At 44.5% G+C, this 26,911-nt stretch overlaps 1 protein-coding gene across 6 annotated transcripts in view; it reads right to left on the bottom strand.

Annotated features, from left to right (window-relative positions):
• Window positions 1-26,911, bottom strand: part of LOC110462150 (protein ZINC INDUCED FACILITATOR-LIKE 1-like) — a 129,939-nt gene that overhangs the window by 60,031 nt on the left and 42,997 nt on the right. For all 6 annotated transcript variants that reach the window (XM_021515988.1, XM_021515993.1, XM_021515989.1 and 3 more), the window contains 3 exons: window positions 23,591-23,647; window positions 23,045-23,127; window positions 9,608-9,759 (listed from right to left, as the gene is read on the bottom strand). In XM_021515988.1, coding sequence (XP_021371663.1) covers window positions 9,608-9,759; window positions 23,045-23,127; window positions 23,591-23,647 — 292 coding nt within the window. The remainder of the gene's footprint in view (window positions 1-9,607; window positions 9,760-23,044; window positions 23,128-23,590; window positions 23,648-26,911) is intronic.

Here is a 26,911-nt window from a genome sequence, read left to right as displayed (position 1 = left end):
CTTCCATGCCCGATTCGGTACTAGCTATATCCGGTGTCAGTCCTACACGGTGATAATGAACAACAGAAATCCTATCCAAACTTCAGCTTATATTTGTTTTTAGCAACAGACACTAATTCTCAAATAGATAAACAGTGACATAACAGCCAAGATTTCAAAATGTCATGTATATGACATTACTGTCATCTCTGTTTCCAACCTGGTAATACAGATATGTAGCAATGATCATAAGAAACTGTCCACTGATCCCATTTTTATATGCCGGTCAAATTTGACGGGAGTATTATCGTCCGATCGTCATTGACCGTCTCCTACATTTATGGACCGATCTCTTTGAAACTTGGTATATATTAATTTATAATCATGATATGAAAAAAAATTAGAATATTTTTGCAAAAAAGTTATTGACCTTTGTGTTTTTCAGTATTTGTTTTTTTGTCTGGAGATCTCCTCCTACAATTTTTGATCGAATTATTTGAAACTTGTTAGGCTTTATTATTATCATAACATGTTGTTTCCCTGAAAAGATTTTTGATTTGACATTTTTTGTAAAAGTTATTGCCCTTCGTTTATTTCAGTATTTGATTTTATCCGCCGATCTCCTCCAACATTTTACGACCGATTTCTTTGAAACTTGGAAATCGTTATAGTCATGATATATAGTTATGTTTCTTTGAACAAAAATTTGATTCGACTATTTTTGCAGAAGTTATTGCCCTTTGTTTATTTCTAGTACTTGAATCTTGTCCGGAGATCTACAGTTTTCTATCGATTTATTCGAAACTTGGTAGGCTTCATAATCATGATATCAAGTTGTGTTAATATAATGAGTTGGAGACTAATCTTTTGATTACTTGTTTTCCTCAAACTGTTAGAAAATTAAAGAAAATCGAACATTGACTTTGTAGTGAAAGGTGAGATTTATAGCATGCTATATATAGCTAGCTAGCCACTCTTAAGGTGATGCAAATCTTATTTTAATGCAAGTTAATATATAACACTATATGGCATACGACAGGCGTATATTGTTCCGCCCTACACTACTCTTGTTAGTTCACCTGGTCCGAAGGTAAATTTTTGTCCATTTCTTTTTCTTTGCCTTCACAGCAGCATTATACCAGACAAATTTTGCAAAAGGAAATGCCTTTGAACCTTATTCAAGGTCAAAGAGGTCAAATTTGTTAAAACACTCAAACAGTTTCTTCAATTTCATGTTGAGTTATTGCCCTCTACACTTCATTCCATCTGGGACACCCCTTAGGTGTCGCCCCACTAGTAAAAAAGGGTCCATTGACAAGAATGCTTTAATCTATGAAAGTATTGAAAAAATATAATTAACTCAAGTAGCTCAACACGTCCCATATCTGACACATATTCTACATGTACACGTAGTGGTTTTGCCATACAGTTTAGCGTGTGTGATGGCTCATATGACTACTAAGTGTTAGCGTATGGAGACAGTGAAAGTGGGAAAGAGAGTATACATAATTTTTTATGCATGGTATAGAAAAAATAATTGGCAAAAGATATTGAGTTGTACAATGTAATAAAAAAATAATCACAAACGTTTCTCTTTTTTTATACGCGTGTAGTTTGTCATTGCATATATGCACTTTATGAAAACATTTGAAAAGGGAAATTCATCTCGTGAATATTCCTTTTTACAGAAAGGTTTGTCCCATGGTTGAAGAAAGGTGTTTAGCCCCGTACAGATGTCACATTCCGGTACTAAATTCAATATATATTTATATATATATACTTTATGTTTATGCCTATTATCATTGTTGAAATTTAATTGTAAATCATTTTTATCAATGTCCTTTAGTCCTAATATTCTGATCGAGTTCTTTCTTCCCTGCTGTATCCTGTCTCTCTTATGCGTTGATCACTTGCTTTTCTAATCTCGAAATTGTCTCTTTTAAATCTTCATTTTCTGCTTCCAAGTCAAACACTCGCCCTTCTTACATTTGTATTATTTCTTTGTTTTCTTATCTTATTTCCTCTTTGAATTTATTCATTCGGAACACTATATCTTCCCTTGTCATCAAAGTGTTGTTCATTTGGTCTAACTTGTCCTCCATATCTGTAGTGTTACACGAAACATCACTCAATATGCCTTTCCCTTTAATTCTGGCACTTGCACTGGTACTAATCCGAGATGACGGCATCGTCCACTGTGTATATAGTTCAACACAAGTGTATACCTAGATAACCTATATGTCTTCAAATCAGGTATGTGTATGTGCATTGACAGTGGTCACCATCTTGGTCACTCAAGCATGTCGAAAACAGTCTTTGTTACGTGAAATAAGCAAACTTGAGTTTTTTTATGTAAAACCCATTTTTATGATAAAACTACTTACCACGTCCAATTATTATGCAAATGATCTCCAACTATCAGTTCTTTAACTCCCAAAGGAAAGTTTAAAATGCCCGGCGCAAATACGAAGCTACTCCCTGTCCAAACCGGACATACGGGTGTAGGATGCATGTGAACCTCCAACTTCCTCTATTCGAAACGCAAACAAAACACGTAAAAGCAAAAAGCCTAAAGGAGCCGGAGGAGCTAGGGAGGAGGGTGGGACTCACATTTGATGTGGTAAGTAGTTTTATCATAAAAATGGGTTTTACATAAAAAAATCTCAATTTTATATCAAAAACAATACTTACCACGTCCAATTATTATGCGAATTCGTCTTACCTAGTGGATACTCCAATCCACAGGACCATGGCTAATCCAGGAGGGCGGTACACTGGTCACAATCAATTGGAACCTTAATACCGAGGAAAAGCTCTTAAACAGAGCATCCCAAATTAAAAGACAGAAAGATCATTGCCAAGCAAATATTTTCTGTCGCCATGCTAACTCATAAAAAAATCATAAAACAGAGAACACTCTACTGAGGTGGGTGGGCGAGCCACTGACTGGGCAACAACCACCGGACCCAAAGAGTAAAGTTTGTCTGAGAAGGACGACAGTGATTTCAGATAGAACTCTGTAAAGGTACTATGTCCTCTCTAAAAGGCTGAGGACATAACCTCTGAAAAGGGAGAGCCATTGAGAAGGGCCCAAGACGCTGCCAGAGCCCTAACCTCATGTGCCCTAACCTTGAATAGCCTTCTGACATCATCAGAAGACGACTCATCAGCCAGCCTAATAACCTGGCAAATCCATCGGGAGATGGATTGTGCTGAAATACTGGAGTGGCCACTCTTAATGGGCAGAAAAAGCCAAGACTGTGATACACGATCCCCCCTGTCTTGTCCTGATAAAATCTGAGAGCTCTGACAGGGCAGAGAAGACGATCACGCTCGTCCTTACCAACCGGGTCAGAGAGAGAAGGAATGCGGATAGGTTCCGGAGAAAACCCCGGAACCTGATTCTTGGCGAGGAAAGAAGGTTCCGTCCTGATAGTCACGCAGGAGTAGTTCCTCCCGAAATGTAAACAGTAGAAATGCGCTGATAAGGCATGAACCTCGCTACGCCTTCTCCCCGAGGCAAGGGTGACAAGAAACACAGTCTTGAAAGTCAAGCATTTTAAGGAGGCTTGACTCAAAGGCTCGTAAGGAGCACCCAAAAGTGACTCCAGAACCAAAGCTAAATCCCATTGAGGAGTTAGACGCCTAACTCTAGGTCTCTCAATGGTAAAGCCTCTGATGAGGGCGGACAAGGAGAAGGAAGATCCTACCTCTGGTCGCCCTGCATAAGATGAGATACCAGCTATAGCCGACCGATAGCCGGCAATGGTACTAGGAGTTAATTTCTTACTGCGAAACAAATGCAGTAAAAAATCTGCAATTAGGGGAACAGAGGCCTTGAGTGGATCAATCTGCCTCTAACCACACCAATCGCAGAAGATGCTCCACCTAGACTGGTAGACTGCCGCTGAAGAAGACCTGATGGACCTAGTAATAGTCTGACACCGGTCCAGAAAACCCCTTCTGCGCGAGACCACCGGAGATAGCCTCCACGCGTGAAGGTGGAGTATAGCCGGGCGGGAGTGCATGATTCTGGACCTCGGCTGACGTAACAGGTTCAACCTGGGTGGGAGGACCAGAGGCTCTTCACCAGAAACGACAGAAGCTGAGGAAACCATGGTTGCCTCGGCCACAAGGGAGCCACCAGAATTAGGGAGCAAGGCTGCTCCTCGTACTTCTGGAGGACCTTGGCCACCAAGTTGAAGGGGGAAAGGCGTGAGCCTGCAACCCCTTCAAGTCCAGAGACAGAGCATCTACTCCCCATGCTGCTGGATCTGGAACGGGAGACACAAATGTCGGCAACTGATGGTTCAAGGCTATGGCAAATAGGTCTACATGAGGCCTGTCCCAAACCAGACATATTGCTCGGAATATGGATGGATCAAGCTGCCACTTGTCAGAACCGGCTGAAGATGTCTTGACAGGGTGTCTGCAAGGACATTGAGTCTGCCCGGAAGGTACTTGACCTGAATGGTTAGGCACAACTCCTGGCAAAGTAGCAAAATGGGAATGGCAAGGGCACACAAGACGTAAGACCTGGTACCCCCTTGCTTCTGCAGATAAGCTACAACAGTTGAGTTGTCTGTTGCCACGCTCCCTTGAAGGGAGGGGACAAAAGCCGGGAAAGGTACGGTTCCTCAATAGGCTTACCTTTAAGCACAGAGGCTCGCCTGGTAAGAACCAAATTGGCCAGCAGTGTACACTGCAAAGCTGCAGAGGCCTTCAGACAGTTGTGCAAGGATTAGGTCACCCTATCCTGCACAGCCCGTCTGTCACTCTCATCAATCTCCGACTCCCCGATGGGCACTTCCAATAAACGGAAAAGGGTCACCGTCAGGAAATCAAAATATGAGAGTACCTGGAGAGAAAGCCGCAGGATTTTCTCCAGTTTGTGGTGTTCCTTCGCAGAGAATACCACCTGGTCGGTCGCCGGTCCTGGCCATTGCCGAAGCTCGTGAGTTTCCAGCTTAGCTGGTTGACTCTCAAGTTTGGCGTTGTGAATGGCGTAGTCCGATGACCTAGCCTCAGATAAATCTGCCAAATTCAACTGCCGGCCAGATGCACCAGATGCACGAGAGGACGAAGCAGCCTTCTCTGCCATCCTAGCACGGGCGACGGCTAAAGCCGAGGAAACAACAGAACCCCCAGGCAAAGACTTGTCGGAACAAGCCGAAACCTTAGACGGAACAAGCTGACTCAGCAGTGTTGTAGCCTCCGTAATGGCAGACGCCGCAGGAGGAGGATTTTACTCCTCCCCGATGATTCTGGCTACGTCGCATGCCAGCCAGAGCACGGTGGGCTTCAGCCTCAACCTCAGTCTCTACCTCAATCTCAGCCGACACCTCATCATCTTCAGAATCCGAAGAATCTGAATCATGACGAGGTGAAGGAGGTTCCGACTGAAACTCAGTCATCACACTTCCAGTTGACAGGCTGAGGATGTCATGGTCCCTGTCCCCCTTCTCCATTTCAGTACCTCTCCTGGAAGTAGTCACTGAAGTGTCTACTGTTAAGGGCAAGGTAGAGTTCTGGAGACTCTCTGAGAAAGTCCTCTTACTAGCTCTCTTAGACTCTGAAGGGCCAAGATGAGACTCTGAAGACCTACGAGAGGCGGGGATATTGGTCTTGGAGCGAGATGTTTTAAAAGCCGTAATAGGTCTTTTAAACACAACATCCTCCCGAGCCCCAGAGGTGGGTAGAAGCTGAGAATTCAGCGAGCCCCCAACCTGCTGAGGTGAGACCGGTCCCCAACCCTGATTAAATCCCGGAGCATAACCCAAGTTGTACCCAAATCCCTGAGGAAATGGGGCGCTAGGACCATAAGGAAAGGAGTGACCCCAGTATTGACCAAACTGACCAGTGGGTATATGGGAAGGAATACCCTGACCAAAAGGAAAAGGTGAACCGCCACTCCCTCCCGTAGCGAAACCAGAAATGAAAGGCCGAGGGCTAGACATATGACCAGTTTGCTGCTGGAAAGCACCAAAACCATGATGCCTAGTACCCGAAGCATGAGGCCCAAAGGACTCATACCCGAGACCATGGGGTGTCGCCCGAACTCTTGTCAGATTTGTCACCTTCTCCATTACCCATGGGCGGCGGCCCATGGGTTCCGTATGGTGCAAGCTGGCACGGAATCGACCCCGACAGGGTTGATACCGGATACCTGACCAGGAAGGAGAAGGGACCGTGAAGAGTCATGAGAGGTGGCAGTGCTGCTTCACTCTGTGGGGCCCAGATAATTCATGACTCTATCCCCACCAACAGATGCTCCAGGACTGACTAAAAAGTCAGAGACTGGAGGAGGAGGAGGGCCCACCCTTTCTAGAGATGAACTAACACCAATGGAAGGGGGACCAACCTCCCTGGCAACAGGATAGCCAATACCTGTGCTCTCTAGACTAGAGCCAGCCAAGGGCTGGGTAGTCTTGGGACCCGGAAGGGCCTCTGCCAACGAGGTACCTGCCGAAGGACTCTCTGTGGGGTCGCCGGTACTACCGGAGGAGGAACTAGCCTTGTTCTTCCTCTTACTCCGTTTGTCAGATTTGGAGGATTCCTTCATGATTCACAAACAACAAGATAAATTAACAAGTCAGCCTTTATTTGTAAAATAAAATAATTTAAATTCACAAAAATCACCGTAAACGAAAACGAAAGTGAAGTACACACTCACGAAAACGAACGGGACCAAAACACGTGGCAATGGTACCGAAATACGGTGAAAAAAGGCAAAAAAGATAGATAAACAATAGTAGGGAAACTGGTATGATAAACAAAGAATGAAAACAATCAATGACACAGGTTACCACCCTCGGAAAACTTGAACGAAATCCAGGGTAAAAATAGCAGCCATGTGCTTCTTCGAGTTGAAGAAAAGAGGAAATTGAAGGTGCGCACGCATCCTACACCCATATGTCCGGTTTGGACAGGGAGTAGTTTCGTATTTTCGCGGGGCATTTTAAACTTTCCTTTGGGAGTTAAAGAACTGGTAGTTGGAGATCATTTGCATAATAATTGGACGTGGTAAGTATTGTTTTTGATATAAAATTGTCTAAATCACTAGAAAAATTCTGCTTCACACATCCAAAGCTCTAGATATGTTTCCTATTGTCAAATGTCATATCCCCCAACAATAGGAACAATACACACAACACACAAGTTTTGTGGAGACCAATGTAAAATACGACTACTAATGTCCTCGGTGACCTTAACCTCCAGTTTATATACATTTGACCTTATGTGACCTTGAAAGTGGGTCAAGGTCATTCACTTGAACAAACTTGATAGCTCTGTATCTGAGCATGCTATTGGCCAAATATCACCACCCTATTAATTTTAGTTATTCAGAAGAATCTGCTTAAAAATATTTGACCCCTGTGACTTCGAATACGGGTAAAGGTAGTTCAATTGAACAAACTTGAACAAACCTTATCTCATCAAGCTACTGTCTACATATCTTTGCACTGGGCCTTGGTTATTTAGAAAAAGTTATTGAAATATTTCTACGTATTTGACCCCGGTGACCTTGAACTTGACAGACTTCCACCAAGTATATTATAAGCCAGTTATCAACACACTGGGACTTTTGGTTATTAAGAAGTTGTTTAGAATGTTTTTTTTAGACATTTGACCCCATGTGACCTTCGCTATGAATGAAGGTCATTCATTTGAACAAACTTGGTTACTTTTTATCCCAGCATGTTACTGACTAAATATCATCAGTGGACACCCTAGCCATTTTGGTTATTCAGAAAAAGTCATTTAAAGTTTTTTTGAGACAATTGACCCCTGTGACCATCAATATGAATGAAAGTCATTAATTTGAACATACTTGGTAACCCTTCATCCCAGCATGCTACTCACAGGCTAAATATCATCACCCTGGTGATCAGAAGTCATTTAAAGTTTTTAACATATCTTTCTCAAGGTCATTCATTTGAATGAACTTGGTGGCAGTTACTGGCCAAATATCATTTTCCTGGGTCTTTTGGTTATTCAAGCAGTAGTTGATTGAAAGTTGTTTTAAGAAAATTGACACTGATAATTATCTTTACTGGAAATACATGCACAAATGTAGTCTAATTTCTTAGATACAATTATCTCTAGTTTGGATACTCTTGTCTAGCTGTGAGATGTCTACAGCAAAATTCTAGGTCAAGCTATTAATGATTACAGTCCTTCGGTCAGTTCCAATAGGCAAATAATTTGAATACACTTTTGAATAATTAAAATATTGATTTTCTGTCTAGTAATAGTTCCAACCCTGCTTACACACGTTTCGGATTGTTCGAACACACAATTTCGATCGAGGTTGGCTCAATCGAAAACATAAGGCATAGATTTTTTAACAGCCCAAAAAGAAACTACATCCCTTGTTTTACTAAATGTATTTTTACAAAACATTTGAATGTTTTCTGTTAATAATTTCCTCTTTTTAAGACACTCATACATTCAGCGTTTAAACTGAATAAGTTTTTTAACCGAATGTATGAGTGATGTACACACCAAGATTCATGGTCCTACCTTAAATGCGGGTAAAGTTATGCTCCTGACATGAAAAGGAAGATTATTGATCGAGGTTGGCTATCGGCTATGCAATAATAGCCACGCGAAATTCGCTTAACTGATCCATTTTCGCATAGACAGCGTTAACTACTGAATAACAGGTAGTACTCATGATGTGTGACCATTGATGTCATCGATTACAGACAATTTATACATAAATACGCCACATGTTACCGGTGATTGAGTTTTTTTCTTGTAATTATGTGCACTCGCCAGTCAAACATCTTTAAGCCCGATCCTTACAGTACACAAAGCGCGGTATTGTCACACGTGTGTATTTTGTCACGATCACAACCTGGCCACTGATCCCTGATTTATTACTTATATATAACCTTTACATGTGCCACATCAAAAATATTTGACCAGGTGGTCAATCAAACTATTAATCCGTAATTACAGTTTCCTCCCACCCTCCGCATTCTGATACATTACAATTGAACTTCCGTTAATACTCTAGAAAACATCTACTGCTTTGCGGCCTACATACTTGTCTCTACATTGCGATTGAACTTAACAATAGATTATTAATATGTAAATAAGGATAAGAAAGATATATGTACCATTATTCATCTCCAGATTACCGCTGTTCCGTATCAACGACTTGACTGTTTGCCGTGGTTTTAGCCGATCTCGACTTGGATAGTTTGAACTACTCTTTATTTTAGCAGCTATAATTTCGTGTAATTCTAATAGGTTTGACAATACTTTTTTTTTTTTTTCAATCGGAGGTTTACCGTTATCATTTTTGACAAAACGCAGGGAAAAACCTTTTTAAGTAAACATGTATCACATCTATAGGGGCAATTTGTGAGGTGCCAATGTACTCAAAATACTGATTTAATAAAAAATAACTAATGAATATGTTGTTTGCTGTAGACTTGTTAATCTGGACACTTTCTCTGGTAATCCAACTGTTTGGATTAATAAGATTTGACTATACAGGGAATTTTATTAAATGTGACCAATCTGTGGTATGATTTAAACAGCTTTCTGATTAAAATCTAGGGTTGGTTGGGAAAAATGCAACACAGATTTTTAATATTTTGCATATTTAATTATTTACCATTTGCGAGTCCTGTGAGGAAGCGAGAAATAATAGCCATTTGAAGATTGTAGGTAAATCCAAACACCAATGAGAAAAATCCATTTCCAAATACGGTAATCATCATAATTGGCCGTCGTCCATACCTGTCTGACAGCCAGCCCCAAAAATAACTGAAAATACAATAAGAAAAACATAAGTCATATAATTTCTCAATAAAAGTCAGAAACAAAAGGCCCAGAGGGCCTGTATCCCTCACCTGGACAATAAAACAAACCATGGGAAATTATTCAAATTATTACATTAAATCCCTCTAATGGTACAGAAGTAGAAGGATCATTAAGATTTAAACCTCAAATTCCCCTATAAGGGCCTGATACTCTGCACCCAGAGTGGCCGCACCTCCCTTTATTCTGCTCAAGGCCAAATTTGGATGAAATCCCTACAATGGAACAGAGGAAGAAGGATTTTGAAGATTTAAACCTTAAATTCCCTTAGTGGGCTCTGCAACTTTGCACTTAAGAGGGGCCACACCCTCCATTTATATGTACCCTTTGTGCAAGGTTGCTCCAGGCCAAATTTGGATAAATCTCCAATAGAAGAACGAAGGATTTTGAAGAATTAAACCTCAAATTCAAATTTTGGGCCACCCCTCTGCACTGAGAGGGCCCACACCTTCTGTTTATACAAAATTCAGTCCACTTTGCACCAGGATGTTCTAGGCAAAATTTAAGATAAAATCCCTCCAATGGTACAGAAGAAGAATTTTAAAGATTTAAACCTCAAATGCCCCTATTGGGCTCTGCAACACTGCAACCAGAGAGGTCACACCCTCTGTTTATATAAAAGTTAGTCCCCTTTGCTCAAGGATGCTCCAGGTAAAATTTGGATAAAATCCCACAGAAGGAAAAGGATTTTATTGATTATACCTTACCACCCCACAGCCTTCCTGTCATATAACATACCCCCCCACAGCTTTCCCATCATATACCTTACCACCCCAGAGCTTTCACATCATATACCTTACCACCCCACAGCCTTCCCATCATGTTACTGACCTTCTCACAGCCCTCCCATCATATACCTTACCACCATACAGCCCTCCCATCATATACCTTACCATCCTGCAGCCCTCCCATCATATACCTTACCACCCGACAGCCTTCCCATTATATACCGTACCACCCCACAGCCTTCCCATCATATACCTAACCTCACTACAGCCTACCTATCATATAACTTACCACCCCAGAGCCCTCCCATCATATATTTTACCACCCCACAGCCCTCCCATCATATACTTTACCACCACATACTTACCTCCCTACAGCCTTCCTATCATATACCTTACCACCCCACAGGCCTCCCATCATAAACCTAACCACCCCACAGCCCTCCCATCATATACACAACCTCACTACAGCCTTCCTATCATATATCTTACCACCCCACAGCCCTCCCATCATATATTTTACCACCCCACAGCCCTCCCATCATATACCTTACCACCCCGCAGCCCTCCCATCATATACCTTACCACCCCACAGCCTTCCCATCATGTTACTGACCTTCTCACAGCCCTCCCATCATATACTTTACCACCACATACTTACCTCCCTACAGCCTTCCTATCATATACCTTACCACCGCTTAGGCCTTCCATCATATACCTAACCACCCCTCAGCCCTCCCATTATATACCTTACCACCCCACAGCCTTCCCATCATGTTACTGACCTTCTCACAGCCCTCCCATCATATACTTTCCCACCACATACTTACCTCCCTACAGCCTTCCTATCATATACCTTACCACCCCACAGGCCTCCCATCATATACCTTACCACCCCAGAGCTTTCACATCATATAGCTTACCACCCCACAGCCTTCCCATCATGTTACTGACCTTCTCACAGCCCTCCCATCATATACCTTACCACCCTACAGCCCTCCCATCATATACCTTACCATCCCGCAGCCCTCCCATCATATACCTTACCACCCGACAGCCTTCCCATTATATACCGTACCACCCCACAGCCTTCCCATCATATACCTAACCTCACTACAGCCTTCCCATCATATACCTAACCTCACTACAGCCTTCCTATCATATATCTTACAACCCCACAGCCCTCCCATCATATATTTTACCACCCCACAGCCCTCCCATCATATACTTTACCACCACATACTTACCTCCCTACAGCCTTCCTATCATATACCTTACCACCCCACAGGCCTCCCATCATAAACCTAACCACCCCACAGCCCTCACATCATATACACAACCTCACTACAGCCTTCCTATCATATATCTTACCACCCCACAGCCCTCCCATCATATACCTTACCACGCCGCAGCCCTCCCATCATATACCTTACCACCCCACAGCCTTCCCATCATGTTACTGACCTTCTCACAGCACTCCCATCATATGCCTTAACACCCCAAAGACCTCCCATCATATACCTTACCACCCCACAGCCATCTCATCATATACCTTACCACCCCACAGCCTTCCCATCATGTTACTGACAGTCTCACAGCCCTCCTAACATATACCTTAACACCCCACAGCCCTCCCCATCATATACCTTACCACCCCACAGCCCTCCCCATCATATACCTTACCACCCCACGGCCCTCCAGTCATATACCTCACCACCCCACAGCTTTCCAATCATATACGGTTACCACCACATGGCCCTCCAATCATATACCTTACCACCACACAGCCCTCCAATCATATACCTCACCACCCCTCAGCCTTCCCATCATGTTACTGACCTTCTGACAGCCCTCCCATCATATAATTTACCACCACATACCCCATCATGTTACTGACCTTCTCACAGCCCTCCCATCATATAATTTACCACCACATACTTACCCCCCTACAGCCTTCCTATCATATACCTTATCACCCCACAGCCCTCCAATCATATATTTTACCATCCTACAGCCCTCCCATCATATACTTTATCACCCCCAGCCATCTCATCATATAGCTTACCACCCGCCAGCCTTCCCATCATGTTACTGACCTTCTCACAGCCCTCCCATCACATATTTTACCACCACATACTTACCTCCCTACAGCCTTCCTATCTTATACCTTACCACCCCAAAGCCCTCCCATCATATACCTTACCACCCCACAGCCCTCCCATCATATACCTTACCACCCCACAGCCTTCCCATCATGTTACTGACCTTCTCACAGCCCTCCCATCATATACTTTACCACCACATACTTACCTCCCTACAGCCTTCCTATCATATACCTTACCACCCCACAGGCCTCCCATCATATACCTAACCACCCCACAGCCCTCCCAGCATATACCTAATCTCCCTACAGCCTTCCTATCATATACCTTATCACCCCACAGCCCTCCAATCTCATATTTTACCACCACATACTTACCTCCCTACAGCCTTCCTATCTTATACCTTACCACCCGACAGCCCTCCCTTCATATACCTTACCACCCCACAGCCCTCCCATCATATACCTTACCAACCCACAGCATTCCCATCATGTTACTGATCTTCCCACAGCCCTCCCATCATATACCTTACCACCCCACAGCCCTCCCATCATATACCTTACCACCCCACAGCCCTCCCATCATATACCTTACCACCCCACAGCCCTCCCATCATATACCTTACCACCCCACAGCCCTCCCATCATATACCTTACCACCCCACAGCCCTCCCATCATATACCTTACCACCCCACAGCCCTCCCATCATATACCTTACCACCCCACAGCCCTCCCATCATATACCTTACCACCCCACAGCCCTCCCATCATATACCTTACCACCCCACAGCCCTCCCATCATATACCTTACCACCCCACAGCCCTCCCATCATATACCTTACCACCCCACAGCCCTCCCATCATATACCTTACCACCCCACAGCCCTCCCATCATATACCTTACCACCCCACAGCCCTCCCATCATATACCTTACCACCCCACAGCCCTCCCATCATATACCTTACCACCCCACAGCCCTCCCATCATATACCTTACCACCCCACAGCCCTCCCATCATATACCTTACCACCCCACAGCCTTCCCATCATATACCTTACCACCCCACAGCCCTCCCATCATATACCTTACCACCCCACAGCCCTCCCATCATATACCTTACCACCCCACAGCCCTCCCATCATATACCTTACCACCCCACAGCCCTCCCATCATATACCTTACCACCCCACAGCCCTCCCATCATATACCTTACCACCCCACAGCCCTCCCATCATATACCTTACCACCCCACAGCCCTCCCATCATATACCTTACCACCCCACAGCCCTCCCATCATATACCTTACCACCCCACAGCCCTCCCATCATATACCTTACCACCCCACAGCCTTCCCATCATGTTACTGACCTTCTCACAGCCCTCCCATCATATACTTTACCACCACATACTTACCTCCCTACAGCCTTTCTATCATATACCTTACAACCCCACAGCCTTCCCATCATATACCTTACCAACAAACAGCCTTCCCATTATATACCTTACCACCCCACAGCCCTCATATCATATACCTTACCACCACACAGCCTTCCCATCATATACCTTACCAACAAACAGCCTTCCCATTATATACCTTACCACCCCACAGCCCTCATATCATATACCTTACCACTACACAGCCTTCCCATCATATACCTTACCAACAAACAGCCTTCCCATTATATACCTTACCACCCCACAGCCCTCATATCATATACCTTACCACTACACAGCCTTCCCATCATATACCTTACCAACAAACAGCCTTCCCATTATATACCTTACCACCCCACAGCCCTCCCATCATATACCTTCACACCCCAAAGCCCTCCCATCATATACCTTACCACCCCACAGCCATCTCATCATATACCTTACCACCCCACAGCCTTCCCATCATGTTACTGACAGTCTCACAGCCCTCCCAACATATACCTTAACACCCCACAGCCCTCCCCATCATATACCTTAACATCCAACAGCCCTCCCCATCATATACCTTACCACCCCACGGCCCTCCAATCATATACCTCACCACCCCACAGCTTTCCTATCATATACGGTTACCACCCCACAGCCCTCCGATCATATACCTTTCCACCCCACAGCCCTCCAACTATATACCTTACCACCCAACAGCCTTCCAATCATGTTACTGACCTTCTCACAGCCCTCCCATCATATACCTTACCACACCACAGCCTTCCCATCATATACCTTACCACCCCACAGCCCTCCCATCATATACCTTACCACCCCACAGCCTTCCCATTATATACCTTACTACCCCACAGCCCTCTCATCATATACCTTACCACCCCACAGCCTTCCCAATATATACCTTACCACCCAACAGCCTTCCCATCATGTAACTGACCTTCTCACAGCCCTCCCTTCATATACTTTACCACCAAATACTTAACTCCCTACAGCCTTCCCATTATATACCTTACCACCCCACAGCCCTCATATCATATACCTTACCACCACACAGCCTTCCCAACATATACCTTACCAACAAACAGCCTTCCCATTATATACCTTACCACCCCACAGCCCTCCCATCATATACCTTAACACCCCACAGCCATCCCATCATATACCTTACCAACAAACAGCCTTCCCATCATGTTACTGACAGTCTCACAGCCCTCCCAACATATACCTTACCACCCAACAGCCCTCCCCATCATATACCTTACCACCCACGGCCCTACAATCATATACCTCACCACCCCACAGCCTTCCTATCATGTTACTGACCTTCTCACAGCCCTCCCTTCATATACTTTACCACCACATACTTACCCCCCTACAGCCTTCCTATCATAAAACTTACCACCTCACAGGCCTCCCATCATATATCTAACCACCCCACAGTCATCTCATCATATACCTTTCCACCCCACGGCCCTCCAATCATATACCTCACCACCCCACAGCCTTCCTGTCATGTTACTGATCTTGTCACAGCCCTCCTTTCATATACTTTACCACAACATACTTACTTTCCTACAGCCATCCTATCATATACCTAACTACCCCACAGGCCACCCATCAAATACCTTACCACCCCACAGCCCTCCCAACATATACCTAACCTCCCTACAGCCTTCATATCATATATCTTACCATCCCACAGCCCTCCCATCATATACCTTACTACCCCACAACCCTCCCATCATATACCTTACCACCCCACAGCCTTCCCATCATGTTACTGACCTTCTCACAGCCCTCCCATCATATACTTTACCACCACGTACTTACCTTCCTACAGCCTTCCTATCATATACCTTACAACCCCACAGCCTTCCCATCATATACCTTACCAACAAACAGCCTTCCCATTATATACCTTACCACCCCACAGCCCTCATATCATATACCTTACCACCACACAGCCTTCCCAACATATACCTTACCAACAAACAGCCTTCCCATCATATACCTTACCACCCCACAGCCCTCCCATCATATACCTTAACACCCCACAGCCCTCCCATCATATACCTTACCACCCCACAGCCTTCCCATCATATACCTTACTACCCCACAGCCCTCCCATCATATACCTTACCACCCCACAGCCTTCCCATCATATACCTTACCAACAAACAGCCTTCCCATTATATACCTTACCACCCCACAGCCCTCCCATCATATACCTTACCACCCCACAGCCCTCCCATCATATACCTTACCACCCCACAGCCCTCCCATCATATACCTTACCACCCCACAGCCCTCCCATCATATACCTTACCACCCCACAGCCCTCCCATCATATACCTTACCACCCCACAGCCCTCCCATCATATACCTTACCACCCCACAGCCCTCCCATCATATACCTTACCACCCCACAGCCCTCCCATCATATACCTTACCACCCCACAGCCCTCCCATCATATACCTTACCACCCCACAGCCCTCCCATCATATACCTTACCACCCCACAGCCCTCCCATCATATACCTTACCACCCCACAGCCCTCCCATCATATACCTTACCACCCCACAGCCCTCCCATCATATACCTTACCACCCCACAGCCCTCCCATCATATACCTTACCACCCCACAGCCCTCCCATCATATACCTTACCACCCCACAGCCCTCCCATCATATACCTTACCACCCCACAGCCCTCCCATCATATACCTTACCACCCCACAGCCTTCCCATCATATACCTTACCACCCCACAGCCCTCCCATCATATACCTTACCACCCCACAGCCCTCCCATCATATACCTTACCACCCCACAGCCCTCCCATCATATACCTTACCACCCCACAGCCCTCCCATCATATACCTTACCACCCCACAGCCCTCCCATCATATACCTTACCACCCCACAGCCCTCCCATCATATACCTTACCACCCCACAGCCCTCCCATCATATACCTTACCACCCCACAGCCCTCCCATCATATACCTTACCACCCCACAGCCCTCCCATCATATACCTTACCACCCCACAGCCTTCCCATCATGTTACTGACCTTCTCACAGCCCTCCCATCATATACTTTACCACCACATACTTACCTCCCTACAGCCTTTCTATCATATACCTTACAACCCCACAGCCTTCCCATCATATACCTTACCAACAAACAGCCTTCCCATTATATACCTTACCACCCCACAGCCCTCATATCATATACCTTACCACCACACAGCCTTCCCATCATATACCTTACCAACAAACAGCCTTCCCATTATATACCTTACCACCCCACAGCCCTCATATCATATACCTTACCACTACACAGCCTTCCCATCATATACCTTACCAACAAACAGCCTTCCCATTATATACCTTACCACCCCACAGCCCTCATATCATATACCTTACCACTACACAGCCTTCCCATCATATACCTTACCAACAAACAGCCTTCCCATTATATACCTTACCACCCCACAGCCCTCCCATCATATACCTTCACACCCCAAAGCCCTCCCATCATATACCTTACCACCCCACAGCCATCTCATCATATACCTTACCACCCCACAGCCTTCCCATCATGTTACTGACAGTCTCACAGCCCTCCCAACATATACCTTAACACCCCACAGCCCTCCCCATCATATACCTTAACATCCAACAGCCCTCCCCATCATATACCTTACCACCCCACGGCCCTCCAATCATATACCTCACCACCCCACAGCTTTCCTATCATATACGGTTACCACCCCACAGCCCTCCGATCATATACCTTTCCACCCCACAGCCCTCCAACTATATACCTTACCACCCAACAGCCTTCCAATCATGTTACTGACCTTCTCACAGCCCTCCCATCATATACCTTACCACACCACAGCCTTCCCATCATATACCTTACCACCCCACAGCCCTCCCATCATATACCTTACCACCCCACAGCCTTCCCATTATATACCTTACTACCCCACAGCCCTCTCATCATATACCTTACCACCCCACAGCCTTCCCAATATATACCTTACCACCCAACAGCCTTCCCATCATGTAACTGACCTTCTCACAGCCCTCCCTTCATATACTTTACCACCAAATACTTAACTCCCTACAGCCTTCCCATTATATACCTTACCACCCCACAGCCCTCATATCATATACCTTACCACCACACAGCCTTCCCAACATATACCTTACCAACAAACAGCCTTCCCATTATATACCTTACCACCCCACAGCCCTCCCATCATATACCTTAACACCCCACAGCCATCCCATCATATACCTTACCAACAAACAGCCTTCCCATCATGTTACTGACAGTCTCACAGCCCTCCCAACATATACCTTACCACCCAACAGCCCTCCCCATCATATACCTTACCACCCACGGCCCTACAATCATATACCTCACCACCCCACAGCCTTCCTATCATGTTACTGACCTTCTCACAGCCCTCCCTTCATATACTTTACCACCACATACTTATCCCCCTACAGCCTTCCTGTCATAAAACTTACCACCTCACAGGCCTCCCATCATATACCTAACCACCCCACAGTCCTCTCATCATATACCTTTCCACCCCACGGCCCTCCAATCATATACCTCACCACCCCACAGCCTTCCTGTCATGTTACTGATCTTGTCACAGCCCTCCTTTCATATACTTTACCACAACATACTTACTTTCCTACAGCCATCCTATCATATACCTTACTACCCCACAGGCCACCCATCAAATACCTTACCACCCAACAGCCCTCCCAACATATACCTATCCTCCCTACAGCCTTCATATCATATATCTTACCATCCCACAGCCCTCCCATCATATACCTTACTACCCAATAACTCTCCCATCATATACCTTACCACCCCACAGCCTTCCCATCATGTTACTGACCTTCTCACAGCCCTCCCATCATATACTTTACCACCACGTACTACCCTCCCTACAGCCTTCCTATCATATACCTTACAACCCCACAGCCTTCCCATCATATACCTTACCAACAAACAGCCTTCCAATTATATACCTTACCACCCCACAGGCCTCCCATCATAAAACTTACCACCTCATAGGCCTCCCATCATATACCTAACCATCCCACAGTCCTCCCATCTCCCTACAGCCTTCCTATCATAAAACTTACCACCTCACAGGCCTCCGATCATATACCTAACCACCCCACAGCCCTTCCATCATATACCCAGCCTTCATATCATATATCTTACCATCCCACAGCCCTCCCACCATATACCTCACTACCAAATAACCCTCCCATCATATACCTTACTCCCCAATAACTCTCCCATCATATACCTTACCAGTCTCACAGCCCTCCCAACATATACCTTACCACCCAACACACCTCCCCATCATATACCTTACAACCCCACAGCCTTCCCATCATATACCTTCCCAACTAACAGCCTTCCCATTATATACCGTACCAACAAACAGCCTTCCCATCATATACCTTCCCAACTAACAGCCTTCCCATTATATACCGTACCAACAAACAGCCTTCCCATCATGTTACTGACGTTACTGATCTTGTCACAGCCCTCCCCATCATACACCTTACCACCCCACAGCCTTCCCATAATGTTACTGACCTTCTCACAGTCCTCCCTTCATATACTTTACCACCACATACTTCCCCCCCTACAGCCTTCCTATCATATACCATATACCTTACCACCCCACAGGCCTCCCATCATAAAACTTACCACCTCATAGGCCTCCCATCATTTACCTAACCATACCACAGTCCTCCCATCATATAACTTTCCGCCCCACGGCCCTCCAACCATATACCTCACCACCCCACAACCTTCCACAGCCCTCCCATCATATACTTTACCACCACGTACTACCCTCCCTACAGCCTTCCTATCATATACCATATACCTTACCACCCCACAGCCCTCATAGCATATACCTTACCACCACACAGCCCTCCAATCATATACCTTACCACCCCACTGACCTTCTCACAGCCCTCCCTTCATATACTTTACCACCACATACTTACCCACCTACAGCCTTCCTATCATAAAACTTACCTCCTCATAGGCCTCCCATCATATTCCTAACCATCCCACAGTCCTCCCATCATATACCTTTCATCAAATACATTACCACCCAACAGCCCTCCCAACATATACCTTACCACCCCACAGCCTTACTATCATATAACTTACCAACAAACAGCCTTCCAATTATATACCTTACCACCCCACAGGCCTCCCATCATAAAACTTACCACCTCATAGGCCTCCCATCATTTACCTAACCATACCACAGTCCTCCCATCATATACCTTTCATCAAATACCTTACCACCCAACAGCCCTCCCAACATATACCTTACCACCCAACACACCTCCCCATCATATACCTTACAACCCCACAGCCTTCCCATCATATACCTTACCACTCCACAGCCTTCCAATTATATACCTTACCACCCCACAGGCCTCCCATCATAAAACTTACCACCTCACAGGCCTCCGATCATATACCTAACCACCCCACAGTCCTCCCATCATATACCTTTCCGCCCCACAGCCCTCCCATCATATCCCTTACTACCCCACAACCCTCCCATCATATACCTTATAATTACCTCCCCACAGCCTTCCAATCATATATCTTACCACCCCACACCACAGCCCTCCCATCATATACTTTACCACCACGTACTACCCTCCCTACAGCCTCCCCATCATATACCTTACAACCCCACACCCTTCCCCTCATATACCTTACCAACAAACAGCCTTCCCATCATGTTACTGACGTTACTGATCTTGTCACAGCCCTCCCCATCATACACCTTACCACCCCACAGCCTTCCCATTATATACCTTCCCACCCCACAGCCCTCCCATCATAATTCTTACCAGCCCACAGCCCTCCCATCATATCCCTTCCCACACCACAGCCATCCCATCATGTTACTGACCTTCCTACTTTACCCCCACGTACTTACCTTCCTACAGACTTCCTAACATATGCCTTACAACCCCACAGCCTTCCCATCATGTTCCTGACCATCTCACAGCCCTCCCATCATATACCTAACCATCCTACAGTCCTCCCATCATATACCTTACTACCCCACAGCTATCCCATCATATACTGTACCACCCCAAAGCCCTCCCATCATTATATACCTTACCACCCCACAGCCTTCCCCTCATGTTACTGACCTTCTCACAGTCCTCCCTTCATATACTTTACCACCACATACTTACACCCCTACAGCCTTCCTATCATATACCATATACCTTACCACCCCACAGCCTTCCCATAATGTTACTGACCTTCTCACAGTCCTCCCTTCATATACTTTACCACCACATACTTACCCCCCTACAGCCTTCCTATCATAAAACTTACCACCTCATAGGCCTCCCATCATATACCTAACCATCCCACAGTCCTCCCATCATATACCTTTCCGCCCCACGGCCCTCCAATCATATACCTCACCACCCCACAGCCTTCCTGTCATGTTACTGATCTTGTCACAGCCCTCCCCATCATATACCTTACCACCCCACATCCCTCCCCATCATATATCTTACCACCCCACAGCCCTTCCCATCATATACTTTACCACGCCACAGCCCTCTCATCATATACCTTACCACCCCAAAGACTTCCCATCATGTTACTGACCTTCTCACAGCCCTCCCATCATATACTTCACAACCACATAATTACCTACCTACAGCCCTTCCCAACATATATTTTACCATCCCACAGCCCTCCCATCATATACCTAACCACCCCACAGCCCTTCCATCATATACCTTACTACCCCACAGCTATCCCATCATATACTGTACCACCCCAAAGCCCTCCCATCTTATACCTAACGACCCCAAAGCCCTCCCATCATATACCTTACCACCCGACAGCCCTCCCATCATATACCTTACCACCCCACAGCCCTCCAATTATATACCTAACCACCCCACAGCCCTCTCATCATATACCTAACCACCCTACAGCCTTCCTATCATATACCTTACCACCCAACAGCCCTCCCAACATATATTTTACCATCCCACAGCCATCCCATCATATACCTAACCACCCCACAGCCCTTCCATCATATACCTTACTACCCCACAGCTCTCCCATCATATACCGTACCACCCCAAAGCCCTCCCATCATATACCTTACCACCCCACAGCCTTCCCATCATATACCTTACCACCCCACAGCCATCCCATCATATACCTAACCACCCCACAGCCCTTCCATCATATACCTTACTACCCCACAGCCCTCCCATCATATACCGTACCACCCCAAAGCCCTCCCATCACATACCTTACCACCCCACAGCCTTCCCATTATATACCTTACCACCCCAGAGTCCACCCATCATATACCTTAACACTCTACAGACTTCCTATCATATACCTTACCACCCCACAGCCCTCCCATCATATACCTTACCACCCCACAGCCCTTCCCATCAAATACCTTACCATCCCACAGCATTCCCATCATATACCTTACCACTCCACAGCCCTCCCATCATATACCTTACCACACCACAGCCATCCCATCATATACCTTACCACACCACAGCCATCTCATCATATACCTCACCACCCCACAACCTTCCCATCATGTTACTTACCTTCTCACAGCCCTCCCATCATATACCTTATATTACCACCCCACACTTACCTTCCCACAGCCTTCCCATCATATACCTTACCAAAAAACAGCCTTCCCATTATATACCTTACCACACAGCAGCCCTCCCATTATATACCTTACCACCCCACAACCCTCCCATCATATACCTTATAATTACCACCCCACAGCCTTCCCATCATATATCTTACCACACCACAGCCATCCCATCATGTTACTGACCTTCCTACAGCCCTCCCATCATGTTACTTACCTTCCCACAGCCCTGCCAGCAAATACTGCAGAAGCTACAAGACCAGCATAATAGCCCTTGTCCTCTTCCTCATAACCAAATCCCTGTCACACAAGAAATATCAGAGTAAAAGTAAAATGCTGCAATATTTTTTTTCAAAACACAAATTAATATTTTTATAAAATCCTATCATGAATTGTCGATAAAATCTTTAGCTCCTTAAACTGGACAGCAGTTGCAGAAAGCCTTTGAAAACTACTGAGTATCTATCCAAACCAGTCTCTTTCTACTACTGTATGCAGACCGATATGAGTATGATCATGTACAAATAATCGATTTGATCAACTTCAAAGCATCTGACCAGTAACCTAACTTGATATCATCTTCATTAACTACCTGGTACTGTTTGTTTGATGTTAAATGTCCTCACAACAGCTCAGTTGCTTGCAGACAGATTACCTGGTAACTACTCCTGTATTGCAGCTACCATGTACTTGAGGACGGCCAGACATAATTGAGTATGTAAAACCTCAGTAAATGAAAATTATCTATCAATTTAAGACTTACCACAATCATTTCTGGCAGGAAAGGAAACAGAAAGGTCAGACTTAAAGCACTGCAGAACTGAAAGAAATTTACAAAAACATGTTTTTTATCTACAGTGAGGTTAAAAACAGAGTGAAATGTTGCTTTATTGACTTTAAGGACTGCCCGAAACATACAAGACAACAGGCCATTAATGGGCGTGCATCACTCACCTGGTGTAAATCTCACACATGCAGTAACCTTAAACCCAGAGGGCCTGTATTGCTCACCTGAATATTTAAGCAGTCATAGCAAAATATTCTCATTAAATATTATACTGTACTATAAACATTTCACTTGCAAACTTTGTTGACTCCAACAGTTAAAACTACCAGCCAAATATTATTATATGATTCTATGCTTTTTGGTTCTTCTTCAGAAGTTGTTTGAAGTGTTTGATATATTTTTCCCTGTGACCTTGTAAGAAGGTCAAGGTCATTTTCCTTCTCAAACTTTAGTGGCTCTATCCCAAATAGCTTCCAACCAAATCTTGTGAATCCATTCCTTTTGGTTCTTCAGAACAAATCATTTGAAATGTTGTTTACCTCTGTGACCTTTAAAGTAGGTTGAGGTCATTTTAATTTGCAAACTTTGGTGAACTCTATCCTAAGAAGCCACCAGCCAAATATTATGATTTTATGCCTTTCGATTATTCAAAAGAAGTTGTTTGATACATGTATTTGACCCCTGATACCTTGAAAGTAGGCAGGGTTGCCAACCTCTAAGGAGTCCAGTGTGGGAGATCTCCCTCCACTGGGTTTTCTTAAGTGTGAGACTTTTGACGGCGTCGCGGCGTAAGGTCTTTTTCAAGTGTTAAGATAACATTTACCTATGTATCAAACAAATCCTGGCTTTCACTGATTACTGTAACATCTGCATTGTTGATTTTTTTACTTCAAGATCTTTGCAGTAAATAAAAACGACACTTTTTTTGCAGATATATATTAGATTTTTATTTATCACACAAACAACTTGACATCAGAAATGCAACATATTATAATCAATGGACTTGTTTCTTGTAACAATTTCTTTCTTGGCTAGAACAGGTACCAGTCACTTTTTTGTTTTGCTGTCAATATTGCTAGTATCGCATGGGATCTTTCATGACCTGTCAAAATGCATAACAGTTCATATTAAAAGCAAGAAATTTACAATAGTAGTAATATGAAAAGGTCATTAACATGAAAGATAACAAATTTATTTTAGCCAGCAGATAATGATAATGACAGTGAAAAATATTTTCCAATTATTTCTGGCTACTACAGTACAGTATCCAAAGCAACAAACAGACCCTGATCATTTACTTGTACCATGTCTGAAATATTCGATTCAATTAATTTGTTGCATGATTATGTATACCTACGTACTACGTCTATCCAACATGTCAAAGCACTTCACAAAACTCGTTATTTTTTTTCATCACATCAGATTGAAAAGTGTTTAGTTCTACATGTCTTTGGTGTGTTAACGTTACATCATATTCGCCACTTATAGTTATACTGCAAAAATAACTTTGAACTTTTCATCAGTCATTCGTCTGTTCGTGTTTCAAGAATCGTTTTCTGTTAATATTTGTGAAGACACGCCCCGACAACAATATTTCCCAATACACGACGACATTACTAGTAGAACTTTCTTTTCAGCGCGATAGGTACACTCAATATTAAGTTTATGAGTGAAAACAACTCACCTTACGATATTATTTACATTCGTTTCCACCGGATGTAAAGCGACACCTCGCGTCAGCTCACTTCCAAAGCACAACATTGCAATATGAGTTGTTTCCCTTTGTACGGTCCAAGCTATAAATTGCCGATTTGTGGCTTCGCGTGGGATGGAGGGAGACTATTTTTGAATGCGTGAGATTTATGGCTCACGTGGCGTGAGACATGTTTTAGCGTGAGTAAGGACGTTTTAGGACATTTTAGTGTTTTTGTCTCACGCCATGAGAGTTGGCAACCCTGAGTAGGTTAGATCATTTTCATTCTCAAACTTTGTCAGGATCTATCCCAGGAAGCCACCAGCCAAATATGAAGATTCTATACCCTTTAGTTCTTCAGAAGAAGTCGCTTGAAGTGTTTGACATATTTGACCCGTGACCTTGAAAGTAGGTCAAGGTCATTTTCATTCTCAAATTTTGTCTGGCTCTATCCCAGGAAGCCACCAGCCAAATATGCAGATTCTATATCGTCTAGTTCTTCATAAGAAGTGGTTTGAAGAGTTTGACATATTTGACTGCTTTGACCTTGAAAGTAGGCCAAAGTCATTATCATTATCAAACTTTGTCAGACTCTATCCCACGAAACCACCAGCCAAATATGAAGATTCTATCCCTATTCAGTTCTTCAGAAGAAGATGTTTGAAGTGTTTGACACTTTTGACCCCTGTGACATTGAAAGTAGGTCAGGTTCCTTTTTCGTTCTCAAACTTTTCCCGGCACCTGCCAATGAAACTTTCAGCCAAATATCATGACTTTAGGCCTGTCTGTTCTTCGGAAGAAGTTGTTTAAAGAAAAAGTTGACAGACAACAGGTGGACGACGGATGCCACACCATGAGATGAGCTCACTTGCCCTTCCAGCAGGTGAGCTAAAAATTGGACTAAATCAAGCTACAGATCAAACATCTCTTCTTTGTATCTTTTGTTTATTAATAAGAATTTGTTTAAACAAGAGGCCCATGGGCCTAAACGGTCATCTGACTACAAAGACTGAGCAGTGAGAATGGTAACTTTTCAACTTTCAATGAAATATTCTCAATCCCACTGGTGGTAGCATGCTTTACCCAAGCATGCTACTGGCCACATATCATCTCCCTGGGCAGTTTGGTTATCGAGAAGATGTTTTTGAACATATTTGACCCCTGTGACCTTGAAAATAGGTGAAGGTCATTAATTTTTAACAAACTTTGTAGCCCTTCATCCCAGTTTGCTGCTGGCCAAATATCATCACACTAGGCCTTTTGGTTATTAAGAAAAAGTCGTTTAAAGTAAAATATTGATGCTGGACGAACAACAGACGGACGACGGACACCGCGCCATGGCATAAGCTCACTTCGCGACCTTAAGGACATCCTGTTATATATACAACAAAACCTGGCTACTCTCTGTACTGACACCTGACTTTAAGGACATCCTGTTATATATACAACAAAACTTGGCTACTCTCTGTACTGACAACTGACTTAAGGACATCCTGTTATATATACAACAAAACCTGGCTACTCTCTGGACTGACACCTGACTTAAGGACATCCTGTTATATATACAACAAAACCTGGCTACTCTCTGTACTGACACCTGACTT

Source organism: Mizuhopecten yessoensis, unplaced genomic scaffold (genome assembly GCF_002113885.1).
Source record: "Mizuhopecten yessoensis strain PY_sf001 unplaced genomic scaffold, ASM211388v2 scaffold10753, whole genome shotgun sequence".
NCBI classification, from domain to species: domain Eukaryota; kingdom Metazoa; phylum Mollusca; class Bivalvia; order Pectinida; family Pectinidae; genus Mizuhopecten; species Mizuhopecten yessoensis.
This window is presented reverse-complemented; position numbering and strand designations above follow the sequence as displayed.